This window comes from Heliangelus exortis, chromosome Z (genome assembly GCF_036169615.1).
Source record: "Heliangelus exortis chromosome Z, bHelExo1.hap1, whole genome shotgun sequence".
NCBI lineage: Eukaryota > Metazoa > Chordata > Aves > Apodiformes > Trochilidae > Heliangelus > Heliangelus exortis.
The window spans coordinates 64645793-64660786 of record NC_092454.1 but is presented as its reverse complement, the minus strand read 5'-3'; the positions used below and the strand labels follow the sequence as shown (position 1 = coordinate 64660786).

The following is a 14994-nucleotide window of genomic DNA, read 5'->3' as shown; positions in this document are numbered from 1 at the left end:
TATGAACAGATTTTGCAGTGTTTTGGTGTAGTGCATATCAGGAAGAGACAAAACATTTTAAAAGCCGATGACCATCCTGATTTATCAGATTGTTTCATAGTCTTAATTCTAAACTGTTTCTCCATTTATACCCCTCTGAAAATGTATCTCCAGCTGTCAATTTTTGGAAAGAACTGGTGAGTTCTTCAGCTCAGAAAGGGCCGTTCCTTTTCATGTCATTGCAGGAAAGATAGAGAAGATCAAGCCTCCTCCATCCCCCACTGCAGAAGGCCCTGTCTCTCAGTCTGACACACCAGAGGAACCTGCAGGAGCCCAGCGACCCAAGAACCTGATGCAGACCCTCATGGAGGATTATGAAACACACAAAACTAAGAGACGAGAGAGGATGGATGACAGCAGTGTAAGTGCCATATTGCTTTTTCCTTTTTGCTCTGCCATAGAAACCATGACCTACAGGAACCAACATTCAGACAACAAAAATATATTGTTCCAAATAACCTTGCTCAGATCACTTTGCAAGTGTATAAGGATTTTAACATGCGTTAAGGGACAATGTGCTTGAAATGGAACGATGAGGGCCAATGGAGAGGAAGAGAGAGCACTGAGGCAAATGTCAAGGTTTCTTTTAAATTAATCACTTAATAATAGGGACCATGGGTAGAAGCTCTGCAATTGGCACACTCTGTTAATTCGCAGTCACCAAAACATGCTGGTGAGTTATTTCAGTGGCTTTTGGACTTCATGGGTCAAATTCATCCAAGTGTTGGTAGCCCCAGTGTGCTCAGGATTCAGTGTAAATAGATAACTTCGCTAGAAACCATTCCTTGCAACATTAGATTGGTAATGTCTGGGAAATCAATTTTGATCCTTCAGTGGGTAGCATGCTGTTTCCCACAGGAATTGCTGTTTTTCTTCCACACAAACAGAAAATGAGCTATAATTTAAGTTCATGAAATGGATGCCTACATTTCAGTCATTACTATACTAAAGTTTAAGGCAATGAAGTTGTTCTGTATTGGAGGCACTACTAAAAAGAGCTATCATTTTCACAGATGGAAGTACCAAAATTCAGATGCATCCAATATACAACCTGTTTCCCAGCTGAGCACAAGGTGTTTCTTAGAATTATTGTTAGTGTGGGCAATGAGAACAGAAGGTACTGAGGTAGAAGTGTGATATAAAACTTCTGTTTGGAAGTTTGGAAATGGACATAGTTGCTGTGATGTGTTTGCTGAAGCTGCCACAGTCCTCCAGGCATTTCCCAGAGATGTCAGAATGATTACACCATCACCAAAGAGCTGATGCTTCGGAGAAACTGCTTTTGAGTAACATTCATTATAGACAGAGTCTTACTAGTGAAGTGAATGTTTGTAACATGAATACTGCACTAGTCTTGTAGCTTTTAGTCATGACTGGTGAATGTTATGCTGTAGTAGAAGATACTTAGAATCAGAAGGAACTCAATGTGTAGGGGTCCTGTTGCCTTTCTGGTGGTTAACTAAAATGTAGTCGGTGAGCTGACTCAGAATGGAAACAAATTAATTTCTAGTGCACATCAGAAACTATCACAGAAGCACAGAATCAGACAGGTTGGAAAGGACCTCTGAGATCATCAAGTCCAACCCTTATCTGGTCCCTTCTTCTACCTAAGCCATTGAAAAACAAGATCTCAATGTCTATCAAACCCCCTGCTGCCACACAGGAAGCCAGCTGGCACACAGGTGTGTATCTTGTTCTCCGAGCAGCATCCCGGGGCCATGTCTTGAGAAGGATCATCTCTCTGGCTTCCTCCCCCCCAGAGCCTCCAGTGAAATGGGGTAGCTCCACCTTCTCCAGTGTGCTGTTTGCTGTCATCTCCACAGAGAATCTCTCCCTGAAGGGCTTGCAGAAGCTTGCAGAAGATACATCACACCCTTTGCAGAAACCAGAAGGAACTTTAGGATAAACAGAGGAGCATTAAACAGAGGTGCAAAACAGACCTTTGGAGTCCCACAGTGAGCATTTCTCAGTCTTGAAACTTTGGCATAGCAGAGAAGCTGCTGTGCTAAAGAGGTGACAGTCAGCTGGCCCCTGCGCTAAAGAGGTGACAGTCATCTGGCCCATACCCTCTGCTTTTCCTGCACCCCCTTGAAAAATGAAGGTGACTTGCCTAGACTACAGAGCAATGGCTTGTGGTCAAAATCTTCTTCCATAGCTGTGATAGTCACATGCCATTTGTCATGCATGTTGTAGCACACAAAGGACAGGTAAGATGTCAGTTGACTTAACTCTCTCTACTCACGGGCCTGAGTGCAGCTCTCAGGTACTTGCAGAGGTGCATGTGTGCCTCCTATAAAGCAGGTTGGCCAGAACTTCATAGTTTCTTCTGCACTTTGGTGTCCTGAGCAGAGCACTGCTCTGGGCAGTGTTTGACAAAAGAAGTGTGCTGCTGCTAAAGCTGGTTCGACACCAATCACCTGCAGATGCACTGCCAAGCACTGGTGCCAGCTGCACAGCTGGTGGCATGGATCCTCTTCTAGGAGGCTGCAGGGAATGAAGAGAGCTCCAGTGCACAATGAGGTCCTGCTGTGTTGAGGTTTGTTGTCGTTCTCCCCTAAGCCCATTGCATACAGCCAAACAAGATTTACATCCTTGCTTGCTGCCTGCCCAAAATCCTATTAGAGGGCAGTGTCCTGCAGAGCCCAGGGAGAGCTTCCTCATACCAGCAGGAGTGTTTTGTTTCTATTCCCTGCCTCTTTCCGCTCTCCTTTTTTTAAACAATTCCCACCATTGACAGGGGAAAGATAATTCAAACAAGCAATGCTGCACTTGTACCACTGTTAGTTTCAGCCAGTATTTTACATGCCAGGCTAAGCAGTAGTTGTTTAAACAACAAATAGCTTTGATTTGTTGGCAGAGGACATTTGGCTGTTTGCTCAGGAAGAAGATTTCTGTAACTAATAAAACAAAAGAGGACAATCATTTCCCTGTGATTAAAAATATATGAAATATGGCGGAAGGGGACAGGGGGTTGAAGGGAGCATAACTGAGAAGTAGACAGGCAGCTGCCACTTGGACCATTACATCCTGAGAGCTGAGTGTAGCTCAGCATCTCAGGACTGCTCTTTGTGAGTGAGGGGAACCAGAGGCAGCAGCCACAGTCTCCTGAACAGGACTGTGGAGAGGCTTGAGGTCCATGGAAAACTGCCCCTGATATGCTGAGCATACCAGTGGTACTGATGTATAGAGCTTCAGTTTCTCCATACATAAGAGATGCCAAAAGGCAGAGGCAGGTTTCAGCAGAGCATCTACCCTGCCTCTCCTTTAAATGTCACCACCTCTGTTCTGTGTCTGGCTGCGGTGGCTACAACCCATCTGCTTTGGCCAGGACTCACAGGTTTGGCCTTTCAGAGACAGAGGGCAAATCAAGCACATCTGTTCTTGGAAAAGTTTCATGCCTCAGGTGAGAGGCCTTTTCTTTCAAAGAGGATGTGTTGTAGAGGAGGTTTCAGCCAGTGAGAAAAGAAAAAGAGAAAAAGCAACAACAAGAAAATGGGTTAAGCACTGGTGGTAAATAAGACTAAAACTGGCCAAGCAACGTCACTAAAAAAAACAGCAAACTGTCTAATCAGGTTTTTTTGGTTGTTTTTTTTTACTACACCACGTTGCTTGAAATAGTATACTTTGGGATGTGCCAGTTCTTGCTATTTCTTTATTTGCTCTTGTTTCCTAGTTATAACATGCTTGTTCAATGTACTAATGCTGGTCTTTTCCCTTCCTACCAGTACACCTCTAAATTACTGTCTAGCAAGGTTACTTCTGAGGTACTTTCAAACTGCTTATTTATTTTTGCTCTTTCTTGCATGGTGATTCCAAGTGCATGCTTCTGCAGTTTGCATTTTTGTGCTGTGTGCTAGTGCTGGTTCATATCACAACTGGGATGCAAATGTGTGTGATATTCCTTCTTACCAATCATCAGCAAATATTTGTGTGGCTGATTTTCTAACCCTTGAATTCTAGTTACAATTTCTGGCATAGAAGGGGGTGTAATTAAAGGGATGGGGACCTGTTGCCTGAGATGGAGTATTCCTGAGGCGTGAAATGAGAATTTTTCCTTAATCCCCATTACCATTTAGCTGGCAAAGCTAAAGCTGGGATCCAAGCATCCTCAGATGCTGAGTGAAACTGCTGTGGCTTTCCTTTGTCTCTGCTCTGATTACAGTGTATTTAGTACAACTGAAATCTCGAGTATTTTGTTAAGAATCCACACACCAACCTTCCATCTGTGGAAGAGGAGAGTCAGATCCAACTGCATGGCCTCAGTCTGGTGTGTTTTGTGAAAATGTCCTTGTCTCTCTGTGTTGTGATGTTGATGACTGACCACAGTCACATAACTTAGCATCAGTGTTGGTCTCAGATCATCAGAAACTCAAGCCTGCTAAAGAAAGGGCATTTAAAGTGACATTTGGTATTTTAGCAAGGCAATAATCTGCACAGTCCTTATACCTGCAAATCTGAATTCTGCCAAATGCAACAAATTTAAGAGCAGGGAGTTGATATGAGTTACACTTCTATCATGCATGTAAGGAATGAAGTGCTCAGTAATGAGGACATTTCAAGTGCCTGTAATTTGCTGTGTGAACGTGTGTGTAGATATGGACTTCTTTGAAAGAAACAGATTGTGGTAATGACTGCCTTTTTTTGTCCAGCATCAGCATTTTTTAATAAATAGGAACCTTTTACTATTTTCCTATTCCACAACATATTTGACCACATTAGCTACCTCAAGGCAAGTATATGAACATTTTCTGCCCTGAAAAGTAGAGTGAAGTCAAGTCTATGCCATTTCCTATTCATTATATAATTTAGTGTAGGTTTTAGCTCACTGACACAAGCCAGTGATTGAGTTTTGTGTATTTATAGTTAATCAGCATAAGAGCAGTGTGCTTTCAGAGACACGGTTTTAAACACAGGTTGGGCCTCTTCTCTCGTATATTACACACACAATAATCTGAGTTATGATTTATGAATTGTAAGTAGCAATCATTTGATGCTGTATGAGAGGCAGGAGCTCAGCCCTTGGCCTTCTGCTGGGAAAGGTTGCGTGTCCACCTTGTAAAATGGTAATGACACAAGGGGTAATGAGCTGGAAATGAACGTGCATGGAAGGGAAAGGGGATAGAGATGAAAAAGGCTGTAGGACACAGCAATTCTCTGTGCAGGTGGAAGTATGCTGCCTGCCTAATCCCAGGTGCTAAGATTTAGGCTGAAAAAAACATTTGATACGCAGTAGAAACCTTTAGCTGAAGCCAGGCGGTCAGCTTAGTATCAGTCATGCTGTAGGAGATACTGCAGTAAGGTGGCATTTGTACAACATTAAAGGCTACTGAAACTGCTTGTGCTACAAAACAGGAATCAAACATATTATATTTAATAGCAGAGAACACACAGCTTTTATTTTCATACAGGCTAGTAGCAGCATAATGCTGTTTCTGTCTTGTTTTAGGCAAATGCTTTTTTCTTTGAGATACTCAGCTTCTCACAGCACAAACTACAGGTCTGGTGCATACAGGGAATAATAGGCCTAGTAAAGAAAATACCTTTATACTGAAGAAATATATGTTCTTTTTTCCTTAATAGTTCCACTTTTACATTAAAGCATTTATTTTATCGTTCCCAAATGTGAACACTTGCATCTGTGCGAGCAGGCAACCTTTATTCTTCTTGCCTTTATTCTTCTGTCTCTTTCTGCACAGTGTGCTCCATGAATGTGTCTTGTCCAATGACTTTCCTAACTGGAACTGCTAGATTTTAGACACATGGACCTTTATGTTGTCTGTTTATGTTGCTTTTAGTTCTTCCAGGTGGAAAGTATCAGTAAAATATTAAGCTCCAGAAAAATAATTTTGCTTCCACAGCAACTTTGCTGCCACTGTGCAAAATATTAGCCTGCACTGTGATGAGGATAAATATGCATTGGACTGAAGCATATCTGTCTTTTCTTCTTACTGTCCTATTGCCAGTAAAAGAGCAAATACTGTTACCTCTGTTGGAAGGAAACTCAGGACAGTTTAGTCTCTGCCTCTGGGGTGGCTAGATGAACTTACAGCTGACAGTGGTAGCTGTTTCAGTTTTATTCTTTTCTTTTTTTTTCAATACTCAAAAAAAATTTAAATCTGTCAGGGAAGAGCCCTCTTCAATTCTTAATGAAACCCCTGGGCTGCAACCACAAAATCAACACTGCAATTTTTTGCAGAGAGGTAAAGAGTGTTTTTTACAGTCCTGTATGTCTCAGCATATTTGTGTCTCCCTCACACCTTCTTCTCCTCAAATTTTCCCCCTTCTAATGCAGCTAGTAGCCAAATTGCCTCCCACAAAGAAGACATTTTTAATCTCATTGCATTTTTCACAGATGTGGCCTTACCGTTGGCACATAGCCAGCTCAGTTCTTCAGCCTAAGCTTCAGTGAACTGTCTGCTTCATGATCTTTCTGATTTCAGTGTATGCCTTCTGCATGCAGTTACGTGCCCGACTGCCTCAGGACACCCTGTCCAGCCCAGATTGGCCCTGCTTGGGTCATCTGTGCCTGCAGAGCTGATGTGGGGCATCAGCAGGGAGGGCACTTAAGAAGCCTTGAGATAGCATTTTGTAACATGATCATAACACAGCATTTTACAGACCCCCAAAATGGCCACACCAACAAAAGCAAAAGACTTTCATTCCTTTGACCTTATGTGGCGAGCCTCTGAGTGCTGGAATCATGATAGGTCTACAGACAGCCCTTATATCTACCGAGAATATTTTAAAACAGAGATTGTTTGCTATTTCAGGCAAGCAGTTTCCTGGGCTGTGAATTCAATTCCATTGAGGAGTCCCAGTTCTCTACTCAAGCCATTCCAGTTGCATGCTATAATTACCCCATTGTTTCCTCTAGTGGGTATACAATTGACACAGCCTAATAAAAATGAGGGTTATTTTAGGCCAAACAGTTTTTTCAGTAGGTTAGAGGAATAGTTCTGGATTCAAAAGGACCTTTAGCTTATAAATATCTGCTTTAGTATTAGAGAGCTTGTTTGTTAGCACTGTGCCAGCACTTGTTTTCCTGCTGATGTTTCAGACAAGAGTTGAAGTCTTAAGATCACTTGAAGAGTCACTCACAAAGATACCAGGGAAAGGTGACATTAACATAGATTTAGGAAAATGTGACTTAACAGGCCTTTTCAAGGTCAAGGTTCACACTTACTATGTGGGAGGGATGTGTAGAGGTTGGAACTGGATCAGAGTGACTTGTACAGGGATCAGAGGAAATTATTTATACAAGGATAGGGAAGACTGATTTGCACAGGGATCAGGGGAAAAGAGTGAGGAAGACCCTCCCTTTGAGTCATGAGGTTCAGAGTGGACCCACTTGCTTTCTAAACATCTCAGAGAGGAGTTGAGGTGCGTTTGGATCCAATCCTAGTCCCAGACTTAGTCAGCTGTTCATAACTGAAGGGTTTAGGTGTAGGAATTTTAGTGTACTGCTTTAACACATAATTATGGATCTGGACTTGCAATAGCAGCACACTAACATTGATTACCACTAGTATAACAAATCACAAAATTAGGTTATATGGTTTTCTAATAATGATAATCAACACTTTCTCATAATCAATACAGAGTTTAAATTAAAGATCTAATGAAGTTTCTAAATGAAATTATGCATGTGCATACACACACACACCGATACAGAAGTTATCATGTTAATTTTTGGTACCTAATTCCACAAAAGAAGTTGCAACATACCCCACAGAATCAAATTATAGCAATACAATTTGACTTGTCCCCCTTATTTCAGAGAAGTGGCCAGCTATGTATTCTTCCCAATCTGATGAACCAGTTTCCATTCCAAGGCAGGTGAGATGCAGGCTCACAGCTTGGTGTGATCCCGGGGACCTCCAAAGGGCCTTGCTTGTCAGGATTAATATTTATAGGGTCTCAAAATGATTGACTCTGGTCAGTATTTTTCCAGGGTAGCCACAATTCATATAAGGTCATCTATGGCGACTTTCAGAGTAGGCTTGTGATCCAAGCAGGAGGGGTCTTGGGTACATTTCCCAGTCCATAGGAGTTCTTTCTGGAAACAGCTATCCTTGGAGCAACCAGCAGCATTTGCAAGTAGACAAGCTCTGGGCATGTTTGCAGATAGGTGATAAACTGAAAAAGCCCTGTTGCCATCTTTTAAGACAAAGATGAGCTGACTGATCCAAAGCAGAAATGTTCTAAGCTTAAGCATCCTGATTGTTGCAAGCCCTCAGCAGAGACCATCACAACATAGTAATTTCCAACAAGCAAGAGACTGACAGGAAATTCTTGTAATTTATGTAAAATCCACTTCATTTTGAGCTGACAAGTCTACATACCAAATTCAGCAGTCTGCATTTAAATATACTCTGGGATAATGACAGTTTTGGTTTGAAATTTAGGTTGAGTTTGCAGCTTTTTCCCTTAAATGTCAATATCCAGAAGGGAGAACAGTAATTTTCTGTGTTATATCATTGTTATCCCATACTGGTCCTGATAGTTTCCTATCTAGCACATTTGTCAGTTGCCATCCAAACAAAATGCTGGAGCAGCCCCTGCCTTTTCATACTCTGAGACAGTAGTAAGATGATGCCCTGGTACCCATTCCCAGTTTTGCTTCTCCATTGTTTAGTGTGGGTTCTCTTTCCTTTCTTTGGGCACTCAGAATCCCAAACATGGAATTGAAGCCCCTGGTCACCATCCCTGCTGCAGGAGTATCTTCAGTATCCTGTACACAGGCTTCTATCTCAGAGGAATCTGTTTAGTGACTTAAGCATGGGTGGGGTTTTTTGTTTGGTTTTTTGGGGTTTTTTTGTTTGTTTGTTTGTTTGTTTGTTGGGGGTTTTTTTGTTTGGTTTTGTTTTTGTTTTGTCCAGTTCTTAGATTTGTGAGCATATTTGCCCTCTACTGGATAAAACAGAAACTGCTCAGACATGGTACTTTCCAGTCATTGCTCAGCAAAAAGAGGAGTTACAACATTGGACAAAATTTCAGCAAAAAATCCAGTGAACCTGGACCAGCTCTGTAGCTCTGGTCAGTGGTGAGAAGCAGATGGAGTGTTAGCTCAGAATCACACAATCATAAAATAGTTCAGTTTGAAAGGGACCTTAAATCTAATTACAACTCCCCTACCACGATCAGGGACACCTCCCACAGATTCTTCAGAGCCCCATCCATCCTGGCCTTGAACACTTCAGACTTACTTGTGCTGGCTGGAGTTTGCCTTTAGTTCTTTGTCTAGTTCACAGTCACTTTGGGGAAAAAAATAAACAAACAAAAAAACAACAATAGGGGAAAAAAGATAATAAAGCTGGCCAAACTCCACCCTACCTTCAGCTCTTGAGTGGAAGTCTGGGCTTAAATGCAGAAGTGTATTCTCATTCCTGTTATGGCCTATAATTTCAGCTGGAAGTTCATAGCTGATTTCCCAACACTGCATGTACATTAGCCCCCTAATACCTGTGTATTTTTCCAACCCCAGCTTATCACAAACTGGAAGAAAAGTCTCTATATTTGTATGTTATTTATTTTTATTCCCATGAAAACTTAAGTCCTCACTGCATCTGACTTCCTGTGCAGAAAAATAAAATAGCATCATTTTTTCCCAAAAGGCCAGCTACTCTTCTGCAGACAAGAATTGTGTGGAGCAGCTTGCAGGAGGCAATCAGGACCAGAGATGGCAGGCATTGGCCACTGAATAGCCACGTATTTTTTGGTTTTGATTTTTAAAGCTATGTTTTCTAACTGACTCTTTAAACATTTCAAATGTTTACTTGTCTGAGAAGGCTGCTTTAAAACACATTGAGGGCAGTGGATATTGACAGCTTTGTAGTTTGATCATGAAGCTGCTACTCAGTGTCTGTCAGAAAGCAGAGTTGCCATGTGCTTCTGTAAGAAGCCCCCAGATCCCTTTGTGTCTCAGGCTGCTGGGAGAAAAGCATCCACTGCCATGGGTGCCATCAGCTGCATGTTAGAATAGCACCTTTAGGGTTTGAGTGGGTCATTTCTTTCTGTTTGTTTTTTTTTTTTTTTTTAACCTTGTTAAAGCATGTATTAAAACTGCTTCTTGTTTTTTTTTAGGTAATTGTTTCTGTGTGTGCATGTGTAGAATACATACACAAGTGTCTGGTTTTATGTGTGTATTAAAAATACATAACTGCATTTGGGCCCATTGTGTACCAGGCTCTGCAGGCTGTGTAGGTCCTGCTTGTGTGTCCTCCTTTCCCATCAGCACAGAGTGGTTTTTCACTCCAACAGCACCTTGGTCACAGTGTGCAGGCTTACCCATGAGGGTAGCTGCAAGACACAGACCATGAGAAGATGCAGTGGGGCTGCTTGGTTCTGCCTGTGGGGGTGATGGGCAGCAGACTGCTCCCCAGGTTGCACACGCAGCTCCAAAGCATCTTCTAGACAACGAAGCTGTCTCTGGGGAGAGGACCAAGACCCTGTCCTTGTGTTTCTGGGTTGTTAAGGACAGCTGGGGCTCCCCTCAACTGAGCTGAATGCTTCCAGACTACTCCTACCACTTCTGTCCTCCCATGGTGTGCCTTAGCTCATGTGCCATCCACCCCATGCCTTCACATCAGCAAGTGCTTCATTGCATGAGTCCTCCCAGTTTGCACCAAGTGCAGCACTAGGAGCCATGAGAGAAGGGCTTGCCCAGTGTGTCCCAGCAGGGTGGCCATGGGCATCTGAGTGACATGTTGTATTTTCTTTTCTTCTCCTGAACAGGTCCTCGAGGCAACCCGGGTGAACCGCAGGAAGAGTGCTCTGGCACTGCGTTGGGAAGCCGGCATCTACGCCAATCGTGAGGAGGACGAATAGCCAGGCACACTGAAACCAAAAAAAAAAAAAAAAGAAAAAAAAAAAAAAAAGAAAAAAAGAAAAGAGAGAGAGAGAAAGGAAGAAAAAAAAAATACAAAACACACACTCAAAAAAAAGTCCCACAAAACCACAAAAAACACCATGAAAGAAGCAGTGTTTTAGTCTGATATTTATTAAATACACGACAAACTCAATGATGCACATAGACACAGAGGTGATCCAACTCCTGGCAATCCTAAAACAACAGGAGAATCCCCCCTAGAACATTCCCCCATCTCCTTCCCTCCATCTCCCCTCTGAAATAATGCAATGGGGAGGGTGCAGGAGGTGGGAGCCCTCAAGGGGGGTACAAGGGGACCATTATCCCCACAGACCAGAGGGGTTTGCAGGCGTGTGGCAGGAGGTTGGCATGGAGGACCCTGCAGCCAGGGCTCATACTGGTGCTTCCCACTGACTGAACTGACAGCCCTGCCTTGTCCCCAGGACCACCATCCCCCCAGCAGCTCCCATCAGACCCTGACACCGAGACCATCGGCGTTAACTTCAGCATCCTCCTCTCCAGCCACAAAACACAACAATACTGCCCTCTGTTGCTATTTCTTTGAAGGGACTGAAGGGTTTTTGGGATTGGGGTGTTTTGAAGCAGGGGGTGGTTTCTGCTCCCCCTTCTAGTAATTTATCTGTTTAAAAGGAAAAGGAAACCCAGCAGGGAGGCAATTATTGCAAATGTACAATCCAGCAGACTCAATCAAACAGCCCTTGTGTTGCAAACACAAACCACCACAATTTAGGAGTGGAATAGATGGGGATGAGAGCTAAGCCAAATGGATTAACTTAGCTTTAGGATCCTATATGCTTGCAATATCACCTGAGCTCCAGGTTCTCAGAGCATATTTACCTAACAAAGTTTCTAAATAGAAAATCTGTATTTAGAGGATGACAACTATTTTTTGATGGTGGGGAGGGAAAAGAATGCTGTATGTGTAAAATCTAAAAAGATGGATTATTTGAAGTAGAAAGGTAGTGCGAAAGGGATACAAATAAAGGACATTTAATTTTCAAATGAGGCAATAATTGAACTTAGCCAGACTCTGGCCTAGAAAGAGGTATGAAATAAAGAAGAAAGATAATTACTTCTTTAACTATATTTATACAACATAAGAAGCCTTTGAAATAGAGTGCTTTGTGGAAGTCTTCACGTTTCCAGGCAACAAAAAAAGCTATAGGGCATAATAAGTTGGAAGGAGTGAGCAAGGAAGGGAAGAAAACATTTTTGCCATTCAGCCAGTGTTTTCAGTGCTACAAGCAAACCATAGAGCCTTTAGACATTGCTTAGGCTTGGGATCAGCAGTGAAGGATTTGAGTGGATCTGTGGATGTGTGTGGGCGTGTGTGTGTGTGTGTGTGTGTGTGTGTGTGTGTGTGTGTGTGCGTGTGTGTGTGTGTGCAGGAGTGTGTGTGAGGCTGGCATACCAAGGGTATGGCAGTGTGTGTGCTGATTATTTTCTCTAAAGCTGTGTACCAGCTATAGGGGTGAGTGCTAATTTCTTTTTTTGTTGTTGTTGTTTTTCTGAAAGGGGATATAAAAACAAGGCACTGAGTTAATGCAGTATTTGTGATATTAAAATTTGACCCAACATGGTAATTGCATGAGTCACAATTGCAAAGTATTGACCAGTTTTGTAAGCTGACAATTAGGAAAAGAAATGTGGTATTTATTCTTGTGCTTTGTATTTGTATGTAGTATAGAGGCTATGGGTTTACTCTTTCTTTTCACGCAAACAAAACAATAGGAATATTTTACAACTGGGAACCATAATTTCTGGACTAGAAACCAAAAAATTCAGGAGGTGGAAAAAAAAAAAGACATTCAGCTTTTTTATATATAATCTGCCTTTTTAGTAAACAAACATTATTATTTAGACATCTTTTTTAAAAATAGTCATCCAGGATGCTGGTTCTCTCTTAAGCCTTTCTTTGGTTTCATGACCTGCTGTGCTGTTTTACCCTGAAACAGTGAGCTGCTTTAAATGAGTACCAATACTGTGAACATACTTCTGGTGCTTTACTTACACAAACACAAAGCTTTCAACCAAATTATTCCCCACTTCCCTTCAGTTCCTCCAGCATGTGATTTCTGTCGATGAACAGTAATTTTGAGACTCATTTTCAGAGAATCATAGCAAATATTTTTTATATATATATATATATATATATATATATATATATGTATACCCATTAACTCAGTTCTGTCAGTTGTCTCCCCAAATGCTACTGAACAAAAGACAACAATGCTGGATTAAGTGTTCACTGCAATGAAGGGCAGCAAGCTTGTCTCAAAGACAGTCTCTCATCCTTGGTGCATGGAGAGGCACCATGCCTGTGAGGGAATTACACACCTACTGAAGTGGATCCATTGTTCAGACATGGCAATCGGCAGTGATTCAGGGCTGCCAGCAGGTCCTTACCATGAGAATGAAGGAGAAGCAGTGCCACCAAAGCAGGATGCTGGTGAGGCCAGAGGTCCTGCAGCTGTACCCTTGAGATCTGCACATCTGTACCAAGAGGAGTCCTGGCTCCTTCCACTGCTGGGGAGAACTTAAGTGAAACTGAGAGGAAAAAAAGGGGTTTCCTGAGCAGAGGAGATGGTCTCTATGCTTACAGTGAGCTTGTGGTCTTGCACCAAAGGATGCTTTTCAGAGTCCCCCCAGTATTTTTTGCTTCCTGAAACAAGGGCAGCCCCGGGGCTGCCTTCCCAGGAACCTGCATCTTTCCTTTTCTTTAACCTGGAGGTCTATTTTTTCCTCTTGCATGCTCACTGGAAGCCAATGACATTGATCACCCATCATAAGACACCTCTTCCTGCTTTGCCACATCTTCCTCTACTGCCACAATCAGCCCTCAGAAGTGAAAATTAAACTGTTCCACTAGAAAGGGGATGTGGTGGGGAAAAGAGGGCAGGCAGGAGTCCTCTGCATTAGAAGCATTCACTTTTAGCCCCTCAACAGAAGTATTTGCGTCAATCAGTCCAGAAGAGCCAAATTTTACACCTAGCAGAGTTTTTCTCTTCCAGAAATTATGGACACTCGTAGTCAGCAGGACATGTTCAGTGCTGTGCTAACATGAGTGTGATGCAGTTTACTTGCCTCTGATACTTCATTTGCATGCTACCAAGCTTAGGTGTTTATAAGTATATGCCAGTAATACATATCTTATCTATATATAACTATATCAAATGCAACAAAAGAGCACTGTCGCAGAGTTAACTTTGTCTCCACAAAAGAAATGCTCAGATCCTTTCTCGTGGCAAAGACTGGTTTTACTGAAATTGTTTATTGAGAAATAGTTAAGCATTAGCATTTGTGATTATAATCAGTTTGGGGTTACAGTGCAGGTTTTCTGAACAATTTGTTTTAAAAGCTGCCAGTTTGGGCTTCATCTTGCTCCATACTGACATTATCTGAAGGAAAATACAGTAGCATTGATGCATTTGGCAAGCAAAAGGCGGCATCCTTGTCATGATTTATCAACCAGTTTCAATAGTACCTGGCTTTCTGTATGTTAACCACTTAAATGTTATCCTGCTTTTGTTTTATAGTGACTGTGAGGCCTACAATGCAAGTATATAATTATTTTCTCATTAAAACAGAAACCTGTGTTGTGTTTCTATAAAGTTGCGTGTTTCCTCACATTCTTGCAGGAAGGGGTTACCCCACAAGCAGCATGCAGCTGGAAGAGTGTGGCACGTGTTTCACCTCCCAGGGCAGCTGACTCCTCCAGTTCTTGACTCTTTTCTTCTGTATTTTTTCCTAGAGGCAGGCGAGATCTTTTCTCCACTCGTTGACATCAGGAGCAGATGCAAGGGCATCCCTGAGTGTTTCTTTACCACTTACATGCATGTGGAGTGTGGCAAAGACCAGAACTGTGTTGTGAGGAGTTGCTTGACCTTTCTCGACTTTTCTTCCCTCCTCGTCCATTTCTCACATGCTTAGCTGCAGCAACCATCTCTTCACCCATCCCCCCCCTTCCATGGACAGCTAGACCAGAGAAACCCCACCCCTCACCCCAGTTGGGAAGCTGCCCTCAACTTTGCCTGCAAGAGCTGGAAGGTGCTGGAGCACCAGGTACA

General features: G+C 42.5%; 1 protein-coding gene across 17 annotated transcripts in view; it reads left to right on the top strand.

The window, feature by feature from the left end:
- The window catches only part of PALM2AKAP2 (PALM2 and AKAP2 fusion), a 260559-nt gene extending 246021 nt beyond the window's left edge, over nt 1-14538 (top strand). For 12 of the 17 annotated variants that reach the window (XM_071731456.1, XM_071731458.1, XM_071731455.1 and 9 more), the window contains 3 exons: nt 225-400; nt 3765-3803; nt 10774-14538. In XM_071731456.1, coding sequence (XP_071587557.1) covers nt 225-400; nt 3765-3803; nt 10774-10866 — 308 coding nt within the window. In that variant the 3' untranslated portion in view covers nt 10867-14538. The remainder of the gene's footprint in view (nt 1-224; nt 401-3764; nt 3804-10773) is intronic. The other 5 variants (XM_071731461.1, XM_071731457.1, XM_071731463.1 and 2 more) reach the window with 1 other exon arrangement.
- The last annotated feature ends 456 nt before the right edge of the window (nt 14539-14994 follow it).